This window comes from Gekko japonicus, unplaced genomic scaffold (genome assembly GCF_001447785.1).
Source record: "Gekko japonicus isolate JY-2015 unplaced genomic scaffold, Gekko_japonicus_V1.1 scaffold40, whole genome shotgun sequence".
Lineage (NCBI taxonomy): Eukaryota > Metazoa > Chordata > Lepidosauria > Squamata > Gekkonidae > Gekko > Gekko japonicus.
In genome coordinates this window covers 113841-140256 of record NW_015172554.1, presented here as the reverse complement: position 1 = coordinate 140256, position 26416 = coordinate 113841, and the positions used below count along the sequence as shown (strand labels likewise).

Here is a 26416-nt window from a genome sequence, read left to right as displayed (position 1 = left end):
TTAAACAATCATGCTTAAAGTCCGTTTTATTTCCGGGGGGGGGGGGTTCTCTGGTGCTCGTTTCAACCAGACTCACTTTTAATGTCAATCTAGTAGATCTCGCTTTTCAAATGTGTATAGCGCTCGACCTTCACTCGCTTGTCCCAGTGTGCGTCACTAGTCCCAGAGTGGGAACACAGCGGCGAGATTGTTGGGGCATCAGGACGCCTCAATCTCCTAGCAACGCGCCGGCAGAGAGGCGACCCTTGGCGTCCCATGACTAGGAGTCCATTGCAGGGGCCCCTGGGGGGTGCGTACAATTGCACCCCCTCTCAATCCATTGGTTTACGGATCGTGCCCTCAAGAGCGCCCGAGAGACACGTCCGCTATCTTTTCGCCAAAACCGGAAGTCCTAAAGCTTTACTTTTGGATCTGCACGTTAACCCTCTCCCTCTTATCTGGAAGGAGGAGGAGGAGGAGATTGGATTTATACCCTGCCCTTCACTCGGGCGTCTCAGAGTGGCTTATAATCTCCTTTCCCCAAAACAGTAACCCTGTGAGGTAGGTGGGGCTGAGAGACCTCTTTTGGGAACTGCTCGTGAGAGAACAGCTCTGAGAGAACTTGTGATGACCCAAGGTCACACCAGCAGCTGCATGTGGAGGACTGAGGACCCAAACCCAGTCCTCCCAGATTAGAGTCCGCGCTTCTAACCATTACACAAAACTGGCTCTCAGAAGGAAGGAAGCCATGACTCATGCAGAGATGCAACAGGCAACCTCTGACTGAGAGAGGGATAATCAGATGCCGCCGAGGAAGCCAGGAATGATCTCTTTGCTTCCACCTCTTTGTTCTTACTTTTGGGGGGTGCTGGCTAGCTGCTCCGTGCTTGTGTTCATGGACGCCCTCTCTGGCTCTTGTAAAGTCTCCTGGCTGAGGCTGTGGGCCAGGGCCGGCATCGTGCGCTGGAGCAGCTTGGCCCTGCCCACTTTGATGGCTTCGTACAACACTGCCAGCAGCATGATCACCAGCACCGAAAGCACCATCCCTGGAAAGCAATGAGAGCAAGAGCTGCAGGTCAGCGCCAAGAGCTGGTCTACTGTAGCTTTGCGGGCTAAACCCTGCCTTTCTCTGCAGTGGGGATCCAAAGTGGCATCCAACATGGTTCTCCCCACTGCTTCCTCACAACAACCCTGTGAGGTAGGTTAGGCGGAGAGTGACTGGCCAGAGGTCACCCAGCAAGCTTCCACAGCAGTGTGGGGGTTTGAACCTGGGGTCTCACAGATTCTAATCTAACACTCTAGTCACGACACCATGCTGACTCTCGGTGGGTGGTAGACTGGGGGTGAGGGGGCCTGGGCTTGTACCCCTGCGCAGCCATCGAAGCGTCATGAGTTGTCTTGGGCCTGAGGTGGGTGGTGTCAGTCTTGCCAACCTGAAGTTCTAGTCTAGTAGTTTAAAATGAACTTTTAAAACATGACGCCTAAAAAGATTGCAAATATGAATAGTAATATGTCAAACAAATGTTGGAAATGTAAAAAGGTAGAGGGCTCGTTTTATCATATGTGGTGGACATGTGATAAAGCAAAAATGTTTTGGACAGATACATGCAGAAATGGAAAAAAATGTGAAATGTAAGTTTAAGAAAGAACCGGAAATTTTACTTTTGGGACTAAAAATGGAAGAAGTCAATATGGCAAAAAGGACATTGATGTGGTATATGATCATAACGGCCAGACTGACATATGCACAGTGTTGGAGACAAGACAAGGTCCCTGACATAGGGGAATGGATAAAGAAATGACTTTTTATGGTTGAAATGGAGGCAGAAGAATTTTTTGCAGACTGGAAAGACTTTAAAGAATATTTAGAGAAATATTGGGATGTAAAGGACAATTTGCTTTGATAACTATTGAAAACTAAAGGTTAGTAGAAAAAAGGATAAATATATAAGAATTATAACTGAAGGATAAGTTACCTATAGATGTGGAAAACAACAGAAGGAGGTTTGAAGGGAACTTAAGATGTGGGCTGGAGGTTGGAGCACTGTGGGAAGCCTGAAAGGGGAGAGGGGAAAGGGAGAAAGGATGTATAATAATGTAAGTTTTGATATGTGTTTGATTTTTGTATATATATCCTAATAAATTGTTTTTAAAAAATAAAATAAAATGAACTTTTAAAAACACGCCAATCAAAATCGGTGCTGATTTTCTACTCAGCCTGCAGTCCATGTGGCTACACTGCATCTAGTCCAGGTAATCATGTGCCAGTTTTACATCTGGCTTGCTCCTTTTTTGAGATGTAAATGTGAAACTTGACGGAAGTGTTCCTTGCAACATTTTAAACGGCTGTAGCTGTGCTTATGTCTCAACCTGTAGAGGATTACTATCAACTGATGTGACCTTCATGGAACACAATGTAAGCTGCAGTAGTCAAGCTGTATGCCGTAACTTCATGTGTGGGCTGTGTCCTCTTCGTGTGGGCATTTTTCAGATACAAGTCGCCCCCCAAAAAAATTGGCTTGGGGAGGGCGGGAGCTGTTCGGCTACTATCCAAACATCCTGAAGAACACCATCTCTACATGAAGCCACCCCAGCAGAACTGTATTTCTGGCCACAACCAATGAATGTTCTTTGCGATACTGCACAGTCACCAACCCCATACTATCATGCTTCCCCCTGCCTAACCCTAATGACAGCATTTGGTTGGTGCTCATGCTGAGCCACAGCATGTTCTCATTGGCTGTGTGTCTGGAGTCAAGATGCCCCTGTGCCTGTCCTGCTGCCCGCCCTAAGCCTCTAAGCCAGCCGGAAGGGATCTGCCTTTTTAGTTACCACACTGAGAACACCCTAAAGTATTCCAAAATGAAAAGCTTTATGTCGTAATCGCCACATAGTATATTTACACAGCTTCTTCCCATTTTGTGCTGCTCCCTGATTTCTACTTGGGGAACATTTTTGCCTTATTCGAGCGATACAAAGGGGTCATAGCGGCATGCACCAGAATTTCAGGTATGACATTTTTGGTTATACCTACATGGGTTTGTAGCTTTATGTTTTGCAGGCAGAAGTTCCCAGGTTCAATCCTTGGCAGGTGTTGGCAAAGATCTTTCTCTGCCTGAGATTCTGGGGAAATGGCTGCCTGACAGAGTAGAAAGTACTAAGCTATGTGGACCAATTGGCCTGATTTGGTCTAAGACAGCTTTATGTCCATGGTCTTTTATTGTGGGGGTATAACTGTCTGTCTCCCATGTAGGGTTGCCAGCTCTGGGTTGGGAAATTCCTGGAGATTTTAGGGGTGGAGTCTGGGGAGGGCAGGGTTTATGGAAGGGAGGGACTTCAGTGAGGTATAATGCCACACAGTGACAGCCCCAGGCTTTTACGCCCACTAGGTGAGGATACATTCTGGCGCGCCCCCCCCCCCCGTGCAGGGCAGGACAGGGGTGGGCGCTGGAGCCGCAGCGGACGGGCTGAGGGGGCGAACGGCAAATGCATGCGGGGGTGGGATCGCTCGAGTGGAGGGGGAGGGGGCCTGTGCCAGGATGCAAAAGGAGCTCCAAAGAGACCACGGGGGCAGGGGCGGCAGAAGGCGAGCAGCACTTTCCCTTCGTCCCGGGCTGTCCCCCCCGCCTCTCCCCCCCGCCTCCTTCTCTTTCTGTCTTGGGAGGCTGCAAAGAGGGGAGTCTCTTGCCGGGGACGGAGCAAGAAGCCGGCAAGGGAGGTTTCCTGTGTGGGGCGAGGAGGGGACGAGGCCGGCCAGAATGGCACCCTCGTCGAGCCGTCGCCCTAGGCGACAGTCTAAAATTTAACAATAACAGGCCGGCCCTGATGCCACAGAGTCCACTTTCCAAAGCAACCATTTTCTCTAAGGGAGCTGTTCTCTGTCACCTGGAGATCAGTTGTGATCCCAGGAGATCTCCTGCCTCTACCTGGAGGTTAAACAATCACTGTTTATAATATGGTACAAAGCCTTCTGTTCGAACATTAGCTGGTACAATTAGAGAGCATTGTGCTGGCTAATGTTAGAACAGTAGGCTTTGTAGCGTATTATGAAAAGACTAAAACACTGGCTCGCTTCCTATATAAATGCAGAATTATAAATAACAGGGAACTAGCTAAAGAAGAAGACTTACTAAGAATATCTTCCAAGGAAGATTAACCACGAAATGGGCTTACATCTGGATGCTGTTTGGTTCATTACAGAAGTTGTTCTGCAGCATTACAAGGCTGGGGCTTTTCTTAGTTTTCATTACAGGATCCCATTATTTGTTGCGAGATCTTTGTTATCTGCTTAACATGTAAGGGCTATATGTATTGCAATTTCATTATAAAGCATAGTTGCCATTATTCACAATGACTGTTTAGTTTCTGAACTTTTATACTGTGGTCCTGGGTTGCCTGTCTACCGGGAGGTTGGCAACCCAGCTCCCATGATACCAAGAAATAATCCTTGGCTTTCTGTTGCCTAACTAATTCTATACCCAGAGAGCCTGCCGAAGGCGGTTTTTGTTAGTTGGTGTGGGGACAGGAACAGGTATTGGTTGTAGCTGCCTGTCTGTGGTTAACAAACACTGCTCTGGCAATAACCGTTCCAAGGTCTTGTTTGCACTGGAGCAACATGTGCATTCAGAAGCAGACAGGGCTGGCTCCACAAGCACTGATTCTGCTCTGTTTAGTGTGAGAAAGGGCATCCTTCCTTTAGACTATAAATGTCCAGGTCCCTGAATCTATTGCCTCCTTGAATCACTTCGGCATCTACGTTGCTTGACTCATTTCCTTCCGAGAGCCTACTCCAGATTGAAGCTGGCCTACCCTCGGCTTCTGTGGCAGAAAAACGCCCAGCAATATATCCTTTTATATCCTGAAAGCACACCTGGCAAACCAGATTCCGTGCCCATCCACTTTGGCTCCCCTTGCCAGATGGGTGTGGGTTCTGCAATTGATAGGAAGGCCCAAGACGGCATCCCTCAAACTTCTTGGACCCCAAGTCCTCTTCCAAACTCATGCAATCTTTTGTTGAGAAATGGACTAATATTTGCTGTTCATGAATTTATGCATATATGCTAACACTACATAGATTGTACGCACACATTTGCTCATAGGCTCAAAGGTAAAGCTGTTTGAATCGCCTTTTGTGAGAGAGATTTCACATAGAGGGTTGCAGACACACACACAGCTACTAAGCCTTATGGGAAGAAGAAGCACATTTCGCCATTGTTAGCAGGGAATACAGCTTAAAAGGACAAGTATTCCCCCATTGCTGAGAGACTTGATGTCATGTTTTACAGGGAGCTAATCTGCATCTGAATTGCCATTTCCTGGTGGACGTGCCTAGAGTCAATGGAAAGCCAGTATCTATCTGCACATCAAGGAGAATCATGACGCTGAGAATTCACACCTGACCAGATGGCTTTCCATGAGTTAGAGTCTAGAGTTTCAAATATTGGCCCAACCCTCAAAGGTGCTGCCCCTCACTATACACACCAATAAGAAGTAGGGATGGGACGGACTACAGATAGGTGGGATCTCAGTTTGACTAGGTTGCCACCCACCCCACGATTTCACTATAAAACGCGAAGACCATGCGTTAAGGCTTTTGCTAGCCACTACCCCCCCGCCTGCTTTAACTCCCCTTCTGCCCAGCCTGCAAAAACCCTTTGTCTTTAGTTGATCCTTTGGTGTGCGCAGCCAAAGAGGTCCATGCCCTGCTAGCTGGTTCTAGCAGAGTGTGATTTAGAAGTACCCCTAGATTCTATCATTCTTTACCTATTTTTACATTGCAACAGACAAGACTTCAGGAACAGGCAAATATTAAACCTCTTCCTAAGTAAATGAGAAACTATTTTCTATTCCTGTAACTCTAAAGGAAACTTGATTGCTTGTGTGTGTGAATCTGATTTTGTATGTATGTGATTTCGATATTGCTCAGTAAAAAGACAATTTGTTTTGGAAAAACACCAGTCTCGTCTCCATCACTGGTACTCTCTGGGGCTGGCAGAACCTCCGTAAACTTTGGCAAGGACTCACGTGAAATTTAGTTAGCCATCTGCTGTAAATAAAGCGATTGGTGTTGTTCCACTCCCTCAAACCCCCACAAACATCTGAGCTAATCTCTTGCAAAGCCCACCGCCTCCTGCCCGTTTCATTCAACACTAAGGTTTGACTTAGGAGGCCTCACAAATATTCTTTTGCCTCGTGTAATCTATTTTGTTAAACTTGTGCATCGTTTTTGTATATTGTTTTACTATCGTATCATGAGCCTTTATGTACACATGTTGTCTGCTCTTTGAAGAAGGCTGATTTGGGCCAAAACGCATCAGGTCACAACAATTCCCTTTTGCATACATTATATTTTTATGTTGTAATGAGGCTACAGTTGGGCCCATAAATGTTTTGAACCATTTGATAATAAATACATGTATTTTGACAATATTTAGGTTATACATATAGTTTTTAGTAACTGGCCCTATATTGGTTCGTAATTAACCTTTTTGGTTCTTTTCTCACGGTTGCCAATCTCCCGGTGGTGCCAAGGATGAGAGATCACGGGACAGGCTGAACTTTGTAAGGAAAAACAACCGTGATATGATAACGAAACCTTGTTAGAGAAAAATGTATCTTCTTTAATTATCCAGTGAATAACAAATCATAAAGGTGTTTTCTTTGAAATAAATTGGTCTCAAGTTTCTCTTTCTGACATACAGCGCTCAATGGACCATTTCACTCAAGGTTTCATCAAAGGAGACCTTACACCTTTTGTATTTTTTCTAGCTTACATAACCAAATGATGTAAGCTAGAAAGGAAGAGGGAGTAGGAAAAATACAAAAGATGTAAGGTCTCATCTGATGAAACCTTAAGTGAAACAGTCCATTGAGCGCTGTACTATGAGAAAGAAAAACTTGAGACCAATTTACTTCAAAGAAAACATCTTTATGATTTGTTATTCACTGGATAATTAAAGAAGATATATTTTTCTCTAACAAGGTTTTGTTATCGTATCACGTTTGTTTTTCCTTACAAGGTTCAATCTCCAGGTGGTGGCTGGAGATCTCCAGGCGAGAGAGATCCATTGCCCTGGAGAAAATGGCTCTAAGGCATTATACCCCACTGAAGTCCCTCCCTTCCCCACCCCACCCCTCTTCAGGCTCCACCCCCCAACCTGAGTTTGACTCCTGTGGATCCGTCCTCCTAACACATTGTTTTTCACCAGTGCCAGGAACTGTCTGCGGCTGCCTCTTGTGTCAGCAGAAGGCTCCTTAAGCCAGAGGAAAGTGCCACTGTTAACAGATCTCTGGGATCCGGGCCAGGGTGCCTACAGGGGAAATGGCTCCAGCTAGGTTAAACCAGTAAGCTGAGCAGCCGTGTGACAAAGGCTTCAGTGTGTCGCTCAGCGCCAGCCTTTTGCTCATCTGTTTACCTTCTCTTTCAAGCTAAACTCTCAGCTGGTGCACCAAATTTCCTTCCATTCTTTCCAGGCTGGATCTCCTGGCTTCCTCCTCTGTCGATTGAGTCCAACTGCTCCCTTGCACTTGCTGCTCCCTCATTGGTCTGTTCTCAAAATTCTACTTGAATTCCCGCCCTGGGCCTAATAATGTATCTCCCGCCACTTGGGCACCTCACCTGAGTACAGTTTGACACAAACAGAAATCTGTTTGTCCCAAAGGCATGCAGTCTACACTATGCAGTTGCACATACACATGCACACACCCTTTTCACTTATTTATCTTCACACGATATAACTCGGGCTGGCACTTGGATGCCAGCCTCCAGGTGGGAACTAGGGAGAGCCAGTTTGGTGTAGAGAGCCAGTTTAGTGTAGTGGTTAAGTGTGCAGACTCTAATCTGGGAGAACCGGGTTTGAGTCCCCAGTCCTTCACTTGCACCGGCTGATGTGACCTTGGGTCAGTCACAAGCTCTGGCACAGCTGTCCTTGAAAAAGAGCAGTTTGTGTCAGAGTTCTCTCAGCCCCACCCACCTCACAGGGTGTCTGTTGTGGGGAGGGGAAGGGAAAGGAGTTTGTAAGCCGCTCTGAGACTCCAAGTGAAGGGTGGGGTATAAATCCAATCTCTTCTTCTTCTTCTTCTACATCTCATCTCCAAACTACAGAGATCAGAGAAAGGTGGACTCTGTGGCATTGTACCCCATCTAGGTCCCTGTCCTCCTCAAGCTCCATCACCAACTCTCCAGGTGTTTCCTAGCCTATTCCCCCCAATGCCCCACCAGTGGTCAGAGTGACCTGGCAACCCCAGCGGGTATGCCAATCAATTGGCTGGTCAAATCCTGCAAAAAGCCAAGATAGCCCTTGCGTGGGCAACTGCTTTCCCCTCTCATTGCACTCTGGTTCCCCCTGCTGGCAAGAGTTGCGTGCCCTTTGGCCTTGTAGGCATCTGACGCAACTCTACAGCAAAAGGAAGCTTCCTCACCAGCCCCATACTGTATAATAGGAAGCATTTCCAAACAAGAAGACAAAATTTGTTGCTTTCTTGGCCTAAAAGTGGTGGCCTTTCCCTCTATGAATTGGTCCAATCCACTTTTCGAGCTGTTTAAAGTAGAAATCATCATCGCTACATTTTGGGTCATGAATCTACTGCCCCATCAAGATAATTGTGTTAACTGATAATGTTAGGGGGGGGGCTATCAATCCCCTTCCCCCACTCCTGTCATCCTACCAGTTTTTCTGCTGGTAACAGATGTAGGATGGGGCTCCTCTGGATGACTAAAAAGGTTATGTTGGGAACTGTGGAACTCACGTGGACAAAATCCAGGTAGGATAGGGACTGAAGTTAGAGGGGAGGGGAATGGTGAACTCAAGTGAAAAAGTTGATAGGATCCAACCCATAATTTAAAAATTCAATCATGCTCCCCCTTGGTCACCTTAGGAGCCCGACCTTAATGCAAGATAAGAAAATGTCTGTGATTCTGCAGTCCACTTGAAAGAACAAGCTGTACTCAAGGACAAGATAAACACCTTTCCATGTACTTCAGAAGGTGTATCCCAGCAACACTTTTGTTTCAGCACAATGTACCCATCCCTACAAAATAGAGGTGTGTGTGTGACGGGGTTAGCAACACAAGTTCAGTGAGTAGCCCAAAGTCCTTGGCCTCAGGGGACAGTCATTCCACCCGGTTAGAAATTAAGCAAGAGAGCCCATCACTGGCTAAACTGGACATTGCCCAGAAAGTACAGGTCATATAGCCATGGTTCCATCCCTCTGATCCTTGACTGGCCCACCAGATTAGGGGGTGGAGTCTAGTGCACTATATAATTGCACAGGACACCCAAGTCCTAAGGAAGGCTGGGCAGTAAGAACACAATCTTAGGTGTTTACTTGTTGTAAGTAAAGTTCACTTTGAATCTTGTTCTTTTTTGTACTCTCTGATCTTTTGTCCTTGGCAAGAAAAAGTCTTGCGAAGTTCAAGTCCTCAAGGAGGCTGTTACTTAAGGAAACTAAACAGAGAGACCTTTTATTGTTTCAGAAGTCTGAAGGAAGTTTCAGGTGACACCTAATCTTTGCTGTACTCGGGATATTTCTAGTTGGACCCATCAGTTTACACAATTTAAGATAAGATTGTTTTCCTTACCTGCAGGGCTGTGGACATTCCAGAAGTCAAACAGAAGAACCACTTTGTCAGAGAAGAAGAAATACATCTGTGGGGAGAGAGAGACAAGGTTGAGCCAAAATAAGAGATTAATCTGGCCCAGGCTTCTTTGGCTAGCTACACATTCCTTCTCTTTGTTCTGTTAATAGGATACAGATTTTTTTATTTTTTAAAAACGGGGGATCCTATTTTCAGCTGCTGCATTCTAGCTGACTTTAGTATTTTAATTGCAGCTAATTTTCACATCCCTTTCACAAAATATGCCTGAGGTCAAACTAGAATCACCAGGTATAATGATAACTTCAAACATGGAAAAACTTTCAAACAACTTTGACTCTACGTTAAATTTTTATGAAAACTTAAATGTGATGGATGTTGATGTTTAAAAACAAAGTTACTCTTAAACGTTTCCTAAAGTTTGAGAATTCTCTTCATATTTTCCCCCAAAATCCCCTCTTTTTCAAAGAGCTGTCTTAATTTTTTTTAACCAATGAAAAAAGAAAAAAGAACTGTGACAATTTAGCGCTTGGTACTATATTCATAAATCATAATATACAATAACAGAAAAGAAGTAATATAGATAGTGAATGTAGACTGTGGTCTCTGGAATGGTGTGTCGTTTCGACAATGATCTTCTTCTGAACAAGGATGTGTACCTTATCAAATACAACAATACAAGTCTCATTTAAAATTATATATAACAGTGTGCAAATATATAATATGAATAAGAATAAAAATAGTATGAAACCTTACATAAACTGTCTTTCAACAATTAATTTCTCTTGGTGACATATTGAAAATATACTGTTGATTCTAAAAAGTACAATAGCTGTTACAATACATTTTCATTGTTATTTAATAACAATTACATCGCTCCACATACATAAATGTTAATATTTTAAATAATTGTAAAAACACCACTTCATCATAAAGCTATGCTTACAGCTATGTTCTTCAATGGGCTATAATTGCTGAATGCCTTAGCAGGTGGATTCTATGTAGGCATTATATCCTGCTGGTCTGTTTTTTCACACTGATCCTGTTACTACTCATACAGGATCAGTGTGAAAAAACAGACCAGCAGAACCAGCAGGATATAAGGCCCAACATTCCAGCTAAAAACAAGTTTAAATGTTTAGCATGCAAATCTGCATATAAGTAGCAGTGGAGGAGGATGTGTGACATCGATTTGACGCAGCTGGAATTACAGAGAGAAGTCCTAGTTAAGTATGCAGTCTTATTAAATCTACCATGATGGCATAGCATTGAATCTTGCCAGGGAGAAGGCTCTCCAAGTTTGGAGGACTTGTAAAAGGGATAAATAAGAAACCATCTGACCTGTAGTAAGAGGAACCTCAAAACTGAGAGGGGAACAAGACTTGTTAGCCAAACTATAAAGCTTTTGAGCTTCAATGTCGAGGATTCTGTGTTTGATTAACAAGTACACACTCGTGAAAGGGAGCATGGCCAGCGAATCTAGGGAAATGCCAAAGGCCAGCATTTCTTCCTCAATATAAGCTGACCAGTTAGAGATATTGGGCTCAGTGAGCATTTGCTGAATAAAACTTCCAGTGTCCATGCAATAATGCAAATGCAACCAGGATTTAATTGTCATGAGCTACACTTTGGTTTCTACTAAATTTTGACCAGTTTCTAAACAAAGGGCTGTGTGCAGAATGCATACATTCAATTTATTTATTTTTATTTATTTATCCTTCCATTTGTATACCGCTCACCCCCTGAGGGCTCTGAGCAGTTCACAAATTTAATCAGTACAAATCCTGACCTAGGGCCACATACAAGGGGGTGTGTGACTAACCTACCAGGCACCCTTTGTAGCGAGTTGTTTTTTCCTGTTGTCTGAGGGCGACGTCCTCCTGGCGCTGGTCTTGATTTACGACTTCCTGGCTGTTGCGACACCTTCGAGTCTGGGCCGAGCGCACGTCTGCGCATGCTCGCTGTCGGCCTCTGTCCATCAGGCTCCGGCCTGTTGCGCCGCCCTGCCTCCACATCTGTCGGCCCAGCCTCCTCTCACTCGCCAGCCGCCGCCATGCTTCTCCGCCGCCGCTTGCTCATGCCGCCGCCGCTACACCACAAGGGACGGGTGCCCCCCCACTCTAAGAGCAGGTACCCAATTTGTCTATTTGCCCTTTAACGGGCTTTCGAGCTGCTGGGTGGACAGGAGCTGGGACATAGGGCCGGGAGCTCACTCCGGCCGCGGTGGGGCTCGAACAGCCAAAGCTGCTCGGCCAGATGTAATGCAGGCTTCACTTACCACCTGCGCCACCGCTCCCTGGTCCGATCAAAGGCCCTTATCCAAATTGGAAATCCCATACAATAGTTGGGAAATGACTCTGCCTACAAAAACTTTTAGCGCAGCTGGGACAAATAGATTACCTTTGCTAAAGAAAAGGCATGATATAGCTGAAGCCCTAATGTTGTTAATATTATGAACAGAAGCATGCGCCGGGGGTGGGGGGAATAACATTTCCCCATGATCTAAAACACTAGTAAAAGGATGCTCCTTCCACTTTACGTTCATGGTAATCGAAAGCTAACCTGTTCTAGTGGTTACACATGTAGAACAGAGGTTAGAACTCCCCCCCCCTCCAGATTTAATTACATTTTAACCACTGTTCAGGCAGTGGGTTCTTGCTCTGTTGGTGGGGCATCTAGTATCCCTTTGTAAATTCTACTTTGCTACTGTAGACATTAAGTTTCATGTTATATGACACATGACAATCTTTTAGAAAGAATGGCAGCAAAATCAGTCCCCGTGATCCTAGTAGTTCTCACCCAGCACCACCACATAACCCAGTTTGCTCCTGCTCTTGTGCTAGGCTAAGGTACAAGGATAAACCAAAATAGATTTCTTACTGATTCACTTACTAAAGATTTATTGCGATACGAAGTTTTTCTGAACAACAGCCCACTTCATCAGATGTAAGAAGTGAGTCCTGTATTGCTACACGTAGGTATGTTGGTGCAAATATAAGCAGCAAGGTACAATAATGATCATGTTATCTGTGTTACGCTTTGGGTATTTCCCTATTATAATTAAGTTTACAATAAACCATTCAATTACTAAGTAACAAGTATTCAATTAGAAAAAACAAAAAAAATAATTTTAGTATCGCATCTAAGCAATATTATAAATTTTTAAATTTCTGACACAGAGAAATCGTAGATCTTCATTTGGATGTCTTCTTGTCTTTACGCTTCTTTGTCTTCTTCTGCCAGGGGATTTTAACCTTATAAGATCTGGGCGCTGCAGCTCCCAAGACAGAATCAAAGTCAGAGTCAAAGATTTCAACCAGGGACACCGAAGTAGATGAAGAACTGTCAGTGGCTGACGCCTGATGATCACTATTTTCTTCTGTCGCCTTCTTTTCCTCTGCTTCTTTTCTTTTTTTTTTGTCGGAGTTTGGTGCTGCTTCAGGAATGCTTCTGCTTTAGAGAGAGAGTCAATCTTTTCCTTCTTCTCTTTATAGTTGAATATAAGACCTTCTGGTAAAATCCATCGGTATTGGACATTGTTCTTTTGAAGGAATGTTGTGATGTTTCTGCATTGCTTCCTCTTCTTACATATTTCGAATGGAACATCTTTCAGTATTTTTATCTCTTCCTCTTGGATTTTTAATGTTGTAGCAGTAGAGGCTTTAAGTATCTCTTGTTGATCTTTTTGCAAATTTAACAAATATTTCTCCTGGAAGATTATTTTTCTTCACAAACTCTGAATAAGTTCTATAAATCATGTCTATGTCTGCTTGCAATAATTCAGGTTTGCTGTTGATCAAGGGGGCCCCAATGCTTCACTTAAGATTTTGCTTAAATTTTCATGTTCCCCCCCCCCGGTACCCCTTGAAATCTTAAAACATATAGGGATCCTTCCACTTGCAATTGTAATAATTGTTGTTTTTCAGAAGCTCTTTTACTCTCAGCAGTGTCCATTCTTTGATCCATCTCTTTGGTCTTAGTTTCAACCTGTATTAGCTTTTTGACCATCTTCTTTGATTTATCTTTGGTCTCCTTCAACTCCTGCAAATCATTAAACTTTTTGTTGAGGTTCGTCAGCTGATCCAGCAGGGGGCGCAAAGCTTCAGAGATCGTACCAGCTAAATAAGTGGTAGTTTCCGGTCTTGTGACCGGTGATGCTGTGCTGACGCTTCCCGTGGATGCCATTTTCCCCCCTCGCTGCAACATTTTTTACATTAAGGTAAAAGTTCTTAAAAGTTCTAAGGTTTTCCTCTAGACTGAATAACGAGCCCCGCTGCAATCCGCTTTGTTTGGGTGAGTTTCTAACAGCTTGTTGACGGATTGCTTCCCATTTTGCTGCTTTTTGCGCTATAGGGTAGGGTTCTTCCTCCCGAGAGTTCCCCCCCCATGGGGTTTTGCCGTCTCACTGTCGGTTTTTCCACCCACTTTATTTTTGTCTTTCTTTTGAAACTCATTAACTCACTGTTTTTTTCACTGGATGTCATCCCCTAGGCGGGAGAGTCCTTTGCTTAAGTCCTGGAATGCTCCGGTCCGGTAACGTCTCTGGGTGCCATTGCTGTCCTCGGGGCAGCAGGACCTTAAGGAGCAAAAAAAGACCCTCGATCCTTCAGCCGCAGCTTCGGGAGCGGCTCCTCCAGCACTCCAGGCTAGAAGCTCCCTCCAAGAGCTTCGTGAGGGGGGGGCGAAGACGTCCGAACCCCCCCTGCCGCCTCGATCCGAATTGCACCCATTGGAGCTCGATGGCGTTCATTCGTTCGCGAGTCGCCGAAAACCGGAAGCCACCGGAATTTAGTCTTCAGGTCTCCTTCATAACACTGGATGCATTTTCTTCAGAAGCGTACTAAGCTCCTTTTATGCTGGCCCAAACCCACCTAGTTATCTACTGGCTGCGAACAATTCTGCAGAGCAAACAGAAGCAAAACCTGCTAGTGAGAATTCTGAACTGGTGGAGATGCCAGAGAGAGAACCCGGGATCTCCTGCATGCAAAGGAGGTGTTCTGATACCAAGCTGTGGCCTTTTAAGTTCTATTCCCCTCTCTGTCTGAGTTCCTTGTGCGATCAATATTAGGCTCTCTTCTCTTTGCTCTTTCATTCCCTCCCTCTTGGTCCTATTTTTTTTTTTCAGCATCTCCTTTACACTGACTGTTTCCACTCTGAACTTCTTTCTTGAACCTCCTTTCCCCTTGTGGGTCAAGCAAAGGACATTTAGTTCTTTCTGTCACTGCATTTGAGCACGCCTTAAAATGCATCCATCTACCCTCCTGTTCCCTCCCCCCAATAACTTATTGAACCTCCTCCTCCTCCTCTCCTTTTTCCTAATATGTCTTTAATGTGGGACTGGATATCTGTTATCTTTGTAGTGCCTAGATTTGAGGTATCTTTGTGCTTACTTGGAAAGACTTGCTTCTAAGCAAGCATGCATAGAATCAGACTGCAAAGGTGTAGGACAAGGGAAAAATGAATGTGACTTCTGAATGTGGGTTCTGATATTTCCTCTGACATATTTATATGTTGACAGCTGTCACTGTGCCTTCAAAAGTTTAATTATAATAGATCCAGATTCTGGTATGTAACCTGGAATCTTATGATTAGAGAAACGAATAGTGGAATATATTTTATAATTGCATTTTTTGATATAAGAAGGCATATTAAGCAAAAGTATTATTAGAAGCCTTTGTAGATGGAGTTAGGATGAAATAGAAATGGAATGCGTAAGCTGCAAAGATGTAGAGAACAAAGGTTAATATGATTCACACCCCTTATCAGCGAGCCCTCCGAAAGGAGACCCAGTGTTCTCTAAGGTTCTCATTGTCCTGGAAAACAGATAAACAAATGCAATCACTGACAATATATGACCAGCATAAAGAGAGACCAACAGCACGGTTTAAAGTCAAATGATGCTTGCATGATGTTAACTGCTTGGTGCCAATTAGAGATTTTTTAATGTATAAACCAATGTTCCCTCTAAGCTGTGGAGTCTTGTGAGCAAAAATACTACTTTGTGAGCTACTGGCATTAAAGTTGTGAGCGAGCAATTTGGCTGCTGCATAAATTAGTTTGCCCTGGAGCCATCCTTCCTGAGCTGAGACAAAAATCTGTGAGTCGGAGGCTAAAAAGCTGTGAGCTAGCTCACACTAACTCAGCTTAGAGGGAACACTGGTATAAACTATATATGGTGTCATTTGGGGTAAAAGACCTTCTGCCCTTCCTGGTTATGGCAGAATACAGCTTTGGAATTGCTGAGGTGCTAAGGCATTCAGCCCCTGTATTCCCCTGTTTCAATGCATTAAACTGATATTCATCTAACTCGTTGGACTCTGACTGTGTGTTTCCAATTCGGCAATGGGAGCACGCAGACACAGATTTATGTATCAAAGGGAAGCATGCCCCTCCAGGCATGAGCGCAGGGTCATCAGTTGATGGGAAATGTGGGGGCAGGTTGTGAAAGCAAGACGTTATGGCTGCCAACAGGATCCTTATAACTGCCCCTCCTGCTGAGGGGTATTAAGTCACCACCTTATGGAGTTGTGCTTTCACCTGTCGTGTTGTGCAAGGAATGTTTATGGTTCTTCCATAGCTACTCCGCACATGCTGTATGGTGATGGCAGAGGAAGGGTGGGTGGTGACAGCTTGATGGGACTGTTGTCATACCTGTTTTCCCTGCTCAGGTCTCAACTTCATGTTTGTCCCCAAGCATGGGCTGGGTTCATAATGGCTGCCAGGCATCAGAGCCAACGGAAAGAATTTGCTATTCATATGGCTGATTTTTGGTCAGGCTCCACCTCCTGCTACATCTCCTGGCCCTTCCCAGGCACCAGCATGGTTGAGATTGGAAGTCTCAACATCTGCAAAATCTAGATTAAGACAGAAAGGATGTTTGAAAAAGGGGGAATACTCAGGAATTGTTGGGAAGCATTTATCGGGGGGGGGGGAATACATATTTGGAGCTAAGAAAACACCTGCCATGTATGTAGAAGGTCCTAAGTTAAGTCCCTGGAACCTCTAAATTTGGTGTAGTGGTTAAGTGCGCGGACTCTAATCTGGGAGAACCGGGTTTGATTCCCCTCTCCTCCACTTGCACCTGCTGATGTGACCTTGGGTCAGTCACAAACTCTGGCACAGCTGTCCTTGAAAAAGAGCAGTTTCTGTCAAGAGTGCTCTCAGCCCCACCCACCTCACAGGGTGTCTGTTGTGGGGAGGGGAAGAGAAGGGAGTTTGTAAGCCGTTCTGAGTCTAGAAGTGAAGGGCGGGGTATAAATCCAATCTCTTTTCTTCTTCTTCTAAGTGAAGGATCTCAAAGCAGATGTTGGGAAAGACCTTTCTGTCTGAAACCCTGGAGAGTTGCTGCTAGCCAGAGGAGGTCACATGCAGATCACCGGTCTGACTCTGAACAAGGTAGGTGGCGCTTTCATCACACCGTTTTCCACCCAGTAATTGTCGCCTTGTGTGGTTTAGCTTTGGGGCTGACCAAAGGATCGGGACTGGGTTGGCCTCTTTACCAACTACCAGGGCCTGTTTCAAGGAGCAGTGCTGCCAGGGGTCATTTCGTAGAAAAAGAGGAGAAGGAGCTCATTAGCATAACTCATTAGCATAACTTATTTGCATATGTCACACCCCCTGACATCACCAGAAGTGTGTCAGAAGGCAACACCCACTGGACTGTTTTGGATTGCTAGCTTTTTTGGGGGGGGGGAATGTGCAGATCTGCCCTCACAGAGGAGGGAGAGCTTGTACCTGAATAAAACTTGGCCTTAAAGGTGCCACTGGACTGTTTTGGATTGCTAGCTGGGGGAGGGAATGCACAGATCTGTGCAGAAAGGAAGGAAGGAAGGAAAGAGAGAAAGAAAGAGAAGGAAAGAAAGAGGGAAAGAGGGGAAGAAAGAGGGAGAGAAGGAAATAAGGAGGGAAAGGGAAAGGAGAGAAGGAAAGAAGGAGGGCTGCTTCGTGCTCTGACTGAGGGCTGCTGGGAGCAGGGGGTGGGGCTTGTTGCATGTGCCCGCCCCCTGGGCTCTTTACTGCTGGAGCTCTGCTCCTGTGCGCTCCTGCAGGAAATAACCCCTGAGTACTGCCATCAGGCCATGGTTTCTTTGTGCCAAATTGCACACTCCTGTTGAGTCTTGGACTGGGTGTTGAAACTCTGATGAAAAACTAAACTTTCAGAGAAGGGAACTAAACCATTGTGTCACTGAGGAACAGAAACGGATGTTGAGAGGAGTGAGTTCCCAGAAACAAAGAGACTAGACTGGATACCTTTGGCTTGACTCTTGATGAGAAAGTCCTGTGCCTTAGGGCCAGTTCACACATGCTGTTTTGGGTGTACACTTCAACGTGAGAGCTGCACTTTTGCAAATGTCAAATGGGTGGCTACTTCTGTCTGAGCAGCCAAGGCAAAAGGAAGTTGTCATGGAGCTGGTACTTTCTGTGGCAGCTCCCACTTGGTGGAATGAGCTTCCGGGGGAAGATCAGGGCCCTGCGGGACCTTTCACAGCTCCGCAGGGCTGCGAAAATGGAGCTCTTCCACCAGGCATTTATGTAAAGAGCTGCGCTTCATCATCTATGCCCCGTGTCAATCCCATTTCCAGCCTGGCCCCGCCGATCGGGGATCCTGTTGCTGAACGCATGTTTTCATATGCACTTTGCACTGCCATCGCTATGTTAATGGTTGCAATAACTATGTTGTGTGTATTTTTATATTGATATTTATACTGTTGTCTTATCTATTGTTCTTGCATGAGCTGCCCTGAGCCTGCCTTAGCGGGGAGGACGGGGTAAAAATCAAATAAATAAATAAACAAAGTGAATTGTGGTTACTCAGGGGTGACAGAACGGCACACGTTCAGGTAGCCTTTAATATGACTTGTCATAAGAGAAGACCTTCTGGGCAGGATAAGGTAAAGGTAAAGGCTTCCCTTGCTCGAAAGCCAGTCGAGTCCGACTCTAGGGTTGCGGTGCTCATCTCTGTTTCAAAGCCGAAGAGCCAGCGCTGTCCGAAGACGTTTCCATGGTCATGTGGCTGGCATGACTAAACACCAAGGCGCAAGGAACGCTGTTACCTTCCCACCAAAGTGGTACCTATTTATCTACTTGCAATTTCTTGCTTTCGAACTGCTAGGTTGGCAGGAGCTTGAACTAGAGACAGGAGCTCACTCCGTCATGCGGCACACTCGGGTCTCGAACTGCTGAACTACTAATCTTCCACAGCCTGCGGTTCAGCGTCTTCGCTTGAGCCACCGCAGCTCTTTGGGCAGGATAAATGCCCCCCCTAATTCAGCAGTGTGTTTCCCATAGGGGGGAAACCAGGTGCTTGCGGAAGATCTGCAGAAGGGCCACAGCCTCTCCCTCTTCCACCCTCGCAACCACTATCCAGAGGTATACTTCCACTGGATATGGAAGCTTCCATTTAACTGTCATGGCCAATGTTCCCTCTAAGCTGTGAAGTCTTGTGAGCAAAAATTCTGCTTTGTGAGCTACTGACATTAAAGTTGTGAGGGAGCGGTTTGGGTGCTACATAAATTAGTTTGCTCTGGAGCCCTCCTTCCTGAGCGAAGACAAAAATGTGTGAGCTGGAGGCTAAAAAACTGTGAGCTGGCTCACACTAACTCAGCTTAGAGGGAACACTGGTCATGGCTAATGACTGTGAATAGGTCTATCCTCCACTATGAAGTTGCCTAATTCCCTTTTAAAGCCCTTTGAACTAGCGGCCATCAACAACGAGTTCCACAGGTTAATTATGTGTGGTTTTGGGGTCTGTCCCCACCTGATGCCTCAATAGCAGAAGGCCACTGAGGCCAAACCTTGGCATTGATTAATCCCTGGTTTTAGGATCCTGAGTACCCAAGAATTTCAATGGAAGTTGGCAAGGTGTGCACGCAAGACAGGATTGGCTTGGGTGTGGTGCCAAATTAGTGGGTGTTCAGCATGAACAATCAGGCTCTTATTAGGCAAGTGCAGGAAGCTGTGATTTGAAGTCAGCAGGATAATTGTGTAAACACTGCAAGTAGACTAGCTGAGCGGAGAAAAGGGAACTAAGATCTTGTTTTTTGTCTTGTGTTTTTCAGTCATTCTGTAGATGGAACAATTTTACAGCTCTCCTTACTGGCTATTTGGCAAGAACCTGTCTGCCACATGCCAGGTAGATATACCAAGAAAACAAGTATCGTGGCACACCTAGTTCGAAACTCACCAACCACAAACCTGCTTGCTGGTTAAGATCACCTTTGGAAGCTCTGTTCTATGTGCCCCCATAGTCAGAAGCAAGATTGGTGAGCCCCAGAGACTGGGCATTTGCTGTTCTGACTCCCAAGACTTTGTGGACTTGGGCAGATCATGAGGGGGAGGGCTGGAAGGACTGCATCAGTGCTTAGTTCTGGTGGCCCTTTCTTACACGCCCAGGGAAATGCTGATTGCCACTTTGGGGTCAGGAAGCAATTTTTCTCCAGGCCAGTTTGGCCAGGGAACCTGGAGGTTTTTTTGTCATCTTCTGGGTGTGGAACAGCGGTCACTGTGTGTGTGTGTGGGGGGGGAGGTATTTGTGAATGTCCTGCTTTGTGCAGGGGGTTGGACTAGATGACCCTTGGGGTTCCTTCCAGCTCTATGATTCTATGACACTCCCTCCCCACTGTGCCCCGTCTGGTGCTGCACTGTACACGCTTTTACACAGGGAGCAAAGCCCCTTTCCTGCTCCTGTGGTATTGCCCTCTATCATATGATCCCCTCCGCTCCACTGTAGAACTCCTTGGGATTGCTGGCTTCACCAGGTTGTAGCGGGACAGGACAGGCTAGCCCAGTCTAGTCAGATCTCAGCTGCTGCTAAGCAGGACTGGCCCCGCTTAGTACTTGGCTGGGAGGACCACCGAGGGAATCCCGGGTCGTTATGCAGAGAGGCAGGCAGTGGCAAATTACCTCTGTTTGTCTCTGGTCTTGAACGCCCAGTGAGAGATCAACCATGAGTCAGGTGTGACTTGACGGCACTTAACATACACACGGCTTTTATGCCTTCTGCTCTTTATAGAAGGGGTTGAAATCTGATTCTCCCCCTCCCAGATGCGGCTGTTTCTCTCTCTCTTTTTTCTGCATTTTTAGAAATTAACATTGTAAGCTGCCTCAAGCATTTTACTAGAGGCAGCGGGTGATATAAATGTTTAAATGCATGGCCTTTTACAAGCCTATCTCTCTAAACCTCACTGCTGCATCTCCAAAATGGATGGTAACCAGTGTTCCCTCTAAGCTGAGTTTGTGTGAGCTAGCTCACAGTTGTTTAGCCTCCGGCTCGCACATTTTTGTCTCAGCTCAGGAAGGATGGCTCCAGACCAAACTAATTTATGCAGTAGCCAAATTGCTCGCTCACAACTTAAATGCCAGTAGTTCACAAAGCAGAATTTTTGCTCACAAGACTCCGCAGCTTAGAGGAAGCATTGATGTTAAAACTGGCCTACCTTCCAGGGCCATTGTTAAGAATCTGTGTGTGCTTTTTCCTAAGAAAAGTTTTAGCTGCTTCTCTCTCCAAAATACTCACAGGGGCTTCAATTCAATTTGATTTATTACGATCAAAGATCAGCATGCACAGGGGCTTCTGATAACTGATAAAACCAAACTGTTAAAAAAAAAAAGTAACTGACAATAATAAAACAGCGGTTAAAATAATTTACACGGCAGCAAATTAAAACGGCAGTTATTTAAAACCAAAATTAGCAGACTCAAATAAACAAAGCAGTAGATTAAAAAATATACAGTGAAGCAGCAGCAACAAAAATAAAACTCTCCCTGATTTTATTTAAAATGTATATTTTTATTGTTATATTTGTTTTTTTGTTTTAATCCTACCAATAAAATGTTAATGAGAAAAAAAAGATTAAAGAGAGATTTGGGGTTTGTTATTTTATTCTGCGATTTCTCTTAAACCCGCCCAACTAATCAAATCTCCACAGGGTGGTCAATAGCTCTGCAAGGCAAGAGCCCCACTTGGACCCGCGCACTTTTCAAAAACCTTTGGGTGGGCTCCAGGAAAGGTTTGGCAGGCCTCGCGGCGCCCACAGGAACCATACTGGGAATCTCTGCTCTACACCATTAAGAACACACGAGTGCAGCAATACTTGGATCGCACCAATAAATGAAAAGGGGTTGGGTGAGGATCCCAGGTGTCTGTTCCACTAACAGCAGTGCTTTACTCTGGCATAAGGAGGCTTCGACTAACCCAGGAGAATCTTCTGCCAGTGGAGGCCTCCTTGTGCTGGAGGAAAGGGCCACTGTTAGAAGACCAGATTCACAGGACCCAACCATATATGCATATATATACATACATACATACATATATATATATACACACACACACACAGATATATATATATATATACATATATACATATACATATAAAGGTAAAGGTTCCCTTGCTCAAAAGCTAGTAGAATCCGACTCTAGGGTTGCGGTGCTCAACTCCGTTTCAAAGCCGAAGAGCCAGCGCTGTCCGAAGACATTTCCGTGGTCATGTGGCCGGCATGACTAAACACCAAGGTGCACGGAACGCTGTTACCTTCCCACCAAAGTGGTACCTATTTATCTACTTGCAATTTCTTGCTTTCAAACTGCTAGGGTGGGAGGAGCTGGAACTAGAGACGGGAGCTCACTCCGTCATGCAGCACCCGGGTCTTGAACTGCTGAACTACTGACCTTCCACAGCCTGCAGTTCAGCGTCTTCACCACTTGAGCCACCGCAGCTCCATATATATACATATACATGCTTCCAAAGTACTATTGCTATGTAGCATCCTATGATGGCTTCACCGCTATTGCTTTGGTTTCATAGCCCTCTTTAGATTCAAAATGTCTCAGGAAGGGTAAGTTCCTTGAAGACAAATGCCTATTCAAATTAATAACGCAGTCACTATTATTTAAATGCCATTTTAATGTATTTTAATTCTGTTTTTGTCAGGCAGCCATCTGCATCCTGAAGGGCATGAACACCTGAAGACGCCTTATACTAGCCCTGTTCATGCTACAGTGAACACATGTACAACCTGTTTGTAAGAAAGAGTCAGTGTACCTTCACTTCACCAATGAAACTAGGAACCAGTCACTGGATGAATGAGGCTTGAATTGCTCATTGAGCTGTGTATGTGTTGAATGTAATATGAGAATTACTCAGTGCACATGTAAAAAAAACCCAAGTGCACAGTGCTTGTGGACTGAATGTGTTCTCACTGTATTTTGTAAACACGGCTCCTGAGTTGAGCCACAGGTCTACCCAAATCAGTACTGTCTACCCTGACTGGCAGCAGCTCTCCAAGGTCTCAAGCGGAGGCCTTCATCTTCATCTTCATCATCATCATCTAATGGGTGTGTAAAGTGCCATCAAGTCGCAGCCGACTTATGGTGCACAACTCAAGGCAAGAGATGTTCAGAGGTGGTTTTCCATTGCCTGCCTCTGTGTCACAACCCTGGACTTCCTTGATGGACTCCCATCCAAATACTAACTGGGACCAACCCTGCTTAGCTTCCAAGATATGATGAGATCCTGCTACCCTGGGCCACTCAGGCCTGGGTAGACATCATCTAATACCAGATCCTTTTAACAGAAGTTTCTGGGAACTGAGCCTGGGATCTCCTGCGTGCAAGACAGGTGCTCTACCACAGAACCATGGCCCCTCCCCAGGTCCCCCCCCTTTTGTGTTTGGTTTTGTTTGTTCCCTGTGGGTCAGGTTTCTAGTAAGCCACCTTGGGGTCAGTGGGAAAGGTGGCATACAAATATTTTAATTACACGGATAAAGTAGCACTGAAAAAGAACCCCACCACAATTTGTTTGCCCAAACAACTTTTGTTTCTGCAAATTCCTAAGGAAGAGAACCAGTCAAGAGAACAGGCTGGGATGGGTATGCCTGGTGCTGTTGGGTTGTTGAAGCAAAGATCTGACCATTTCCTGGCTGGAAGAGTTCCCCACCACCACGTTAGCTACTCTACATCTTTGAAAGGAAGAGTAGGTTTTAAATACTTCTACAGTACCTAGTGCACAATTGGTTCAAAAGAAGTCACTGGATCCAACATAAGGAGTCACTGGATCCAATGGCAAAAGACAGACCTGATCCAATCCTTGTATTATCACTTTCAGATACTGTTAATATCAACAGGTGTGCTTTAAAGTGTTTGACTGGACTGTGACCAGAGGGTTTTTTTTATGCTCCAGGGTATGTTAACAGTGTGATCTGGTGCTCCTTTTTTGCTGAATTACAAAAACAAAATACACCGTGGAGAGAAGGTATTGCTCAAAGTCAAATACCACTAAAGTGTTACTTAAAGGCATATGTCTCAAACATAATAAATAAGAAAATCATGCATGGAGATTAAACTGTAAATCTTTTAGTATGAGCCACATGAACTTATTACTTATTAGCACAAAAACTATGAGACAAACACACAAATATAAAGAAGCCTTCCTGAAGGCAAGACCAGTCAATGGGCTGTATACAGTCCTTGAGAATATTGTAATCTTCTTTGCTGTTTCTTAGTTTCAAACTTTCAGGTCTGCAGGGAGGCTGAGAAACCAGGCTGATGTCTCCTTTCAGCCAAGAGAGTTTTGATTCTACTTCTTCAGAGCCAATATATTCTTATGGAACCACACAGTTTACATATTTTGCATGCCTTATCATACTCCCACAAGGGCTCGTTGCACTCAAGAACCACTTTGCCGTAAGTAGTGCAACGAGCCCTTGTGGGGGTATGATAAGGCATGCAAAATATTTTTTAATTTATGTATTCTTTGGATTTATATCCCGATGTGGTTCCATAAGAATATATTGGCTCTGAAGAAGCAGAATTGAAACTCTCTTGGCCAAAAGGAGACGTCAGCCTGGTTTCTCCACCTCCCTGCAGACGTGAAAGTTTGAAACTAAGAAACAGCAAAGAAGATTATCGTGTGTTCAAGGACAGCCCATTGACTGGTCTTGCTTCAGGAAGGCTTCTTTATATTTGTGTATTTGTCTCATAGCTTTTGTGCTAATAAGTAATAAGTTCATGTGGATCATACTCAGGGGTCATTTGGGGGGGGGACGCGGGGGGACGCCATCCCCTCGGGTGAGTTGCGGGAGGGCGGGGCCTGGAGCTCCCTGCTGGTGCCCGCTGGAGGTCGCCGCCGGCTGTGGGGAGGACACACTTCCGGTGATGTCAGGGGGTGTGGCATATGCTAATGAGTTATGCTAATGAGTCCCCCTAGCTCTTTTTCTACGAAATGACCCCTGATCATACTAAAAGTTTAATCTCCATGCATGATTTTCTTATTTATTATGTTTGAGACATATGCCTTTAAGTAACACTTTGGTGGTATTTGACCTTGAGCAATACCTTCTCTCCACGGTGTATTTTGTTTTTATTGTACTAGTATCTCCGTGGTCCCGTTGTATTTAGTGCTCCTTTTTTGCTGTCAGGTCACAGCTGACTTATGGCAACACTGTGGGTTTTCCAAGGCAGAAGAGGCTCAGAGGTGGTTTGCCCCTTGCCTACCTCTATGCACCCTTCCATGGGACTAAATTTTACAGACATTCAAGGGACACTTCATCCTGAGCATATAAGCACATGGTTGCATAATTCACTTTTTGGAAGCTAAACCCACTTTGAGAACCAGTTTGGTGTATTCTGGGAGAGCTGGTTTTGATTTCTGACTCCTCCACATGCAGCTGCTGGTGTGATCTTGGGTCAGTCATAAATTCTTTCAGAGCTGTTCTCTCAAGGGCAGTTCTCAAAAGAGCTCTCTCAGCCCCACCCACCTCACAGGGTGTCTGTTGTGGGGTGGGGAGGGGAAGGGGATTGTAAACCGCTCTGAGACTCCTTCGGGAAGTGAAGGGCAGGGCAGGGTATAAATCCAATCTCTTCCCTTCCTCTTTCTAAAACCGTTTTAAGGCAAGCTCCGTAGAGCATGACATCTGATAAACAAACACTTGGGGGCATTTTGTTAAAAAAAAGTAGTTAAACTTTTTTTAAAAAGCCATTGGTATCATTTTGGTTTGCAAAGTGGCCCTGGAAAAAAATCGGCGTCGATCGAAGTCCAGCGGTACCGGATCAAGCAAATCAAATACTTTTCTCCTGCCTTAACGCATCCTCAAGACCCCTCTGATTCCAAAGGAACTTTCCCTCCAGCAAAGCAGCGGCCTGTGGGGTCCCAAATTAATTTTACCGCAAGACAAAATGAACCGCGCCCACCCACCCCGCCAGATGACTGAACTCTCAGGATGAACAGCCCCAGGGGGTCTGATGAACAGCCGGCATCAACAGGAAAATGGGTACTCGCGAGCCTTACCGTGCAATCCTAAACACGGCGACACCCTCCGGAATCCACCGAATTCAGCGGGCTTAGGTGCGACTCTGTCGAGGACCGCTCTGTTAGATTAGTAAATATCTTAAGGCGATCTGAGACCCACCCATCTGAAAGATCCTTACCGGCATCATCTCGCCTTCTTCCCCCTGTCCCCCTGCGACGCGCGACGAACGCAGCTGCCGAACCGCCCGCTCCAACTTTCCGCCCAGCGATCAAGTTCCTCCTATGTCCAAATGTATGTCTCAATGAAAGATACTGTATCTTTTTTCGAGGGACCACGTGGGAGGCGAGCGGGGAGGATCCTGGGGGTTGTAGTTGCTGCTTTTGGACTCCGGCGAACTGGGCAGATTCGTAGGAGGCAGACGGGGCGGATTCCTGAAGCAATCGAGCCGTAGAACCCGCTGAGCAAAGATGCAGGGCTGCGGACTTATAAAAGGCACTGGCTCTACTCTGGAGTAAGCGGATTGTGCGGGCGTCAATAGCCATACAAATCACTCCTTGTATTTAAGTATTTTCAGTAGGCGATTACATTCTACGACAG

The 26416-nt window shown here is 45.4% G+C and overlaps 1 protein-coding gene across 3 annotated transcripts in view; it reads right to left on the bottom strand.

Annotated features, from left to right (window-relative positions):
• SLC31A2 (solute carrier family 31 (copper transporter), member 2) overlaps positions 1-26115 on the bottom strand; it is a 31330-nt gene extending 5215 nt beyond the window's left edge. Inside the window, exons 1-3 of one of the 3 annotated variants that reach the window (XM_015421166.1) lie at positions 25998-26115; positions 9560-9626; positions 836-1025 (exon numbers count right to left, since the gene is read on the bottom strand). In XM_015421166.1, coding sequence (XP_015276652.1) covers positions 836-1025; positions 9560-9626; positions 25998-26006 — 266 coding nt within the window. In that variant the 5' untranslated portion in view covers positions 26007-26115. Of the gene's footprint in view, positions 1-835; positions 1026-9559; positions 9627-16225; positions 16279-25857; positions 25912-25997 lie in introns of those variants that run through there. The other 2 variants (XM_015421167.1, XM_015421165.1) reach the window with 2 other exon arrangements.
• Positions 26116-26416: the final 301 nt, after the last annotated feature.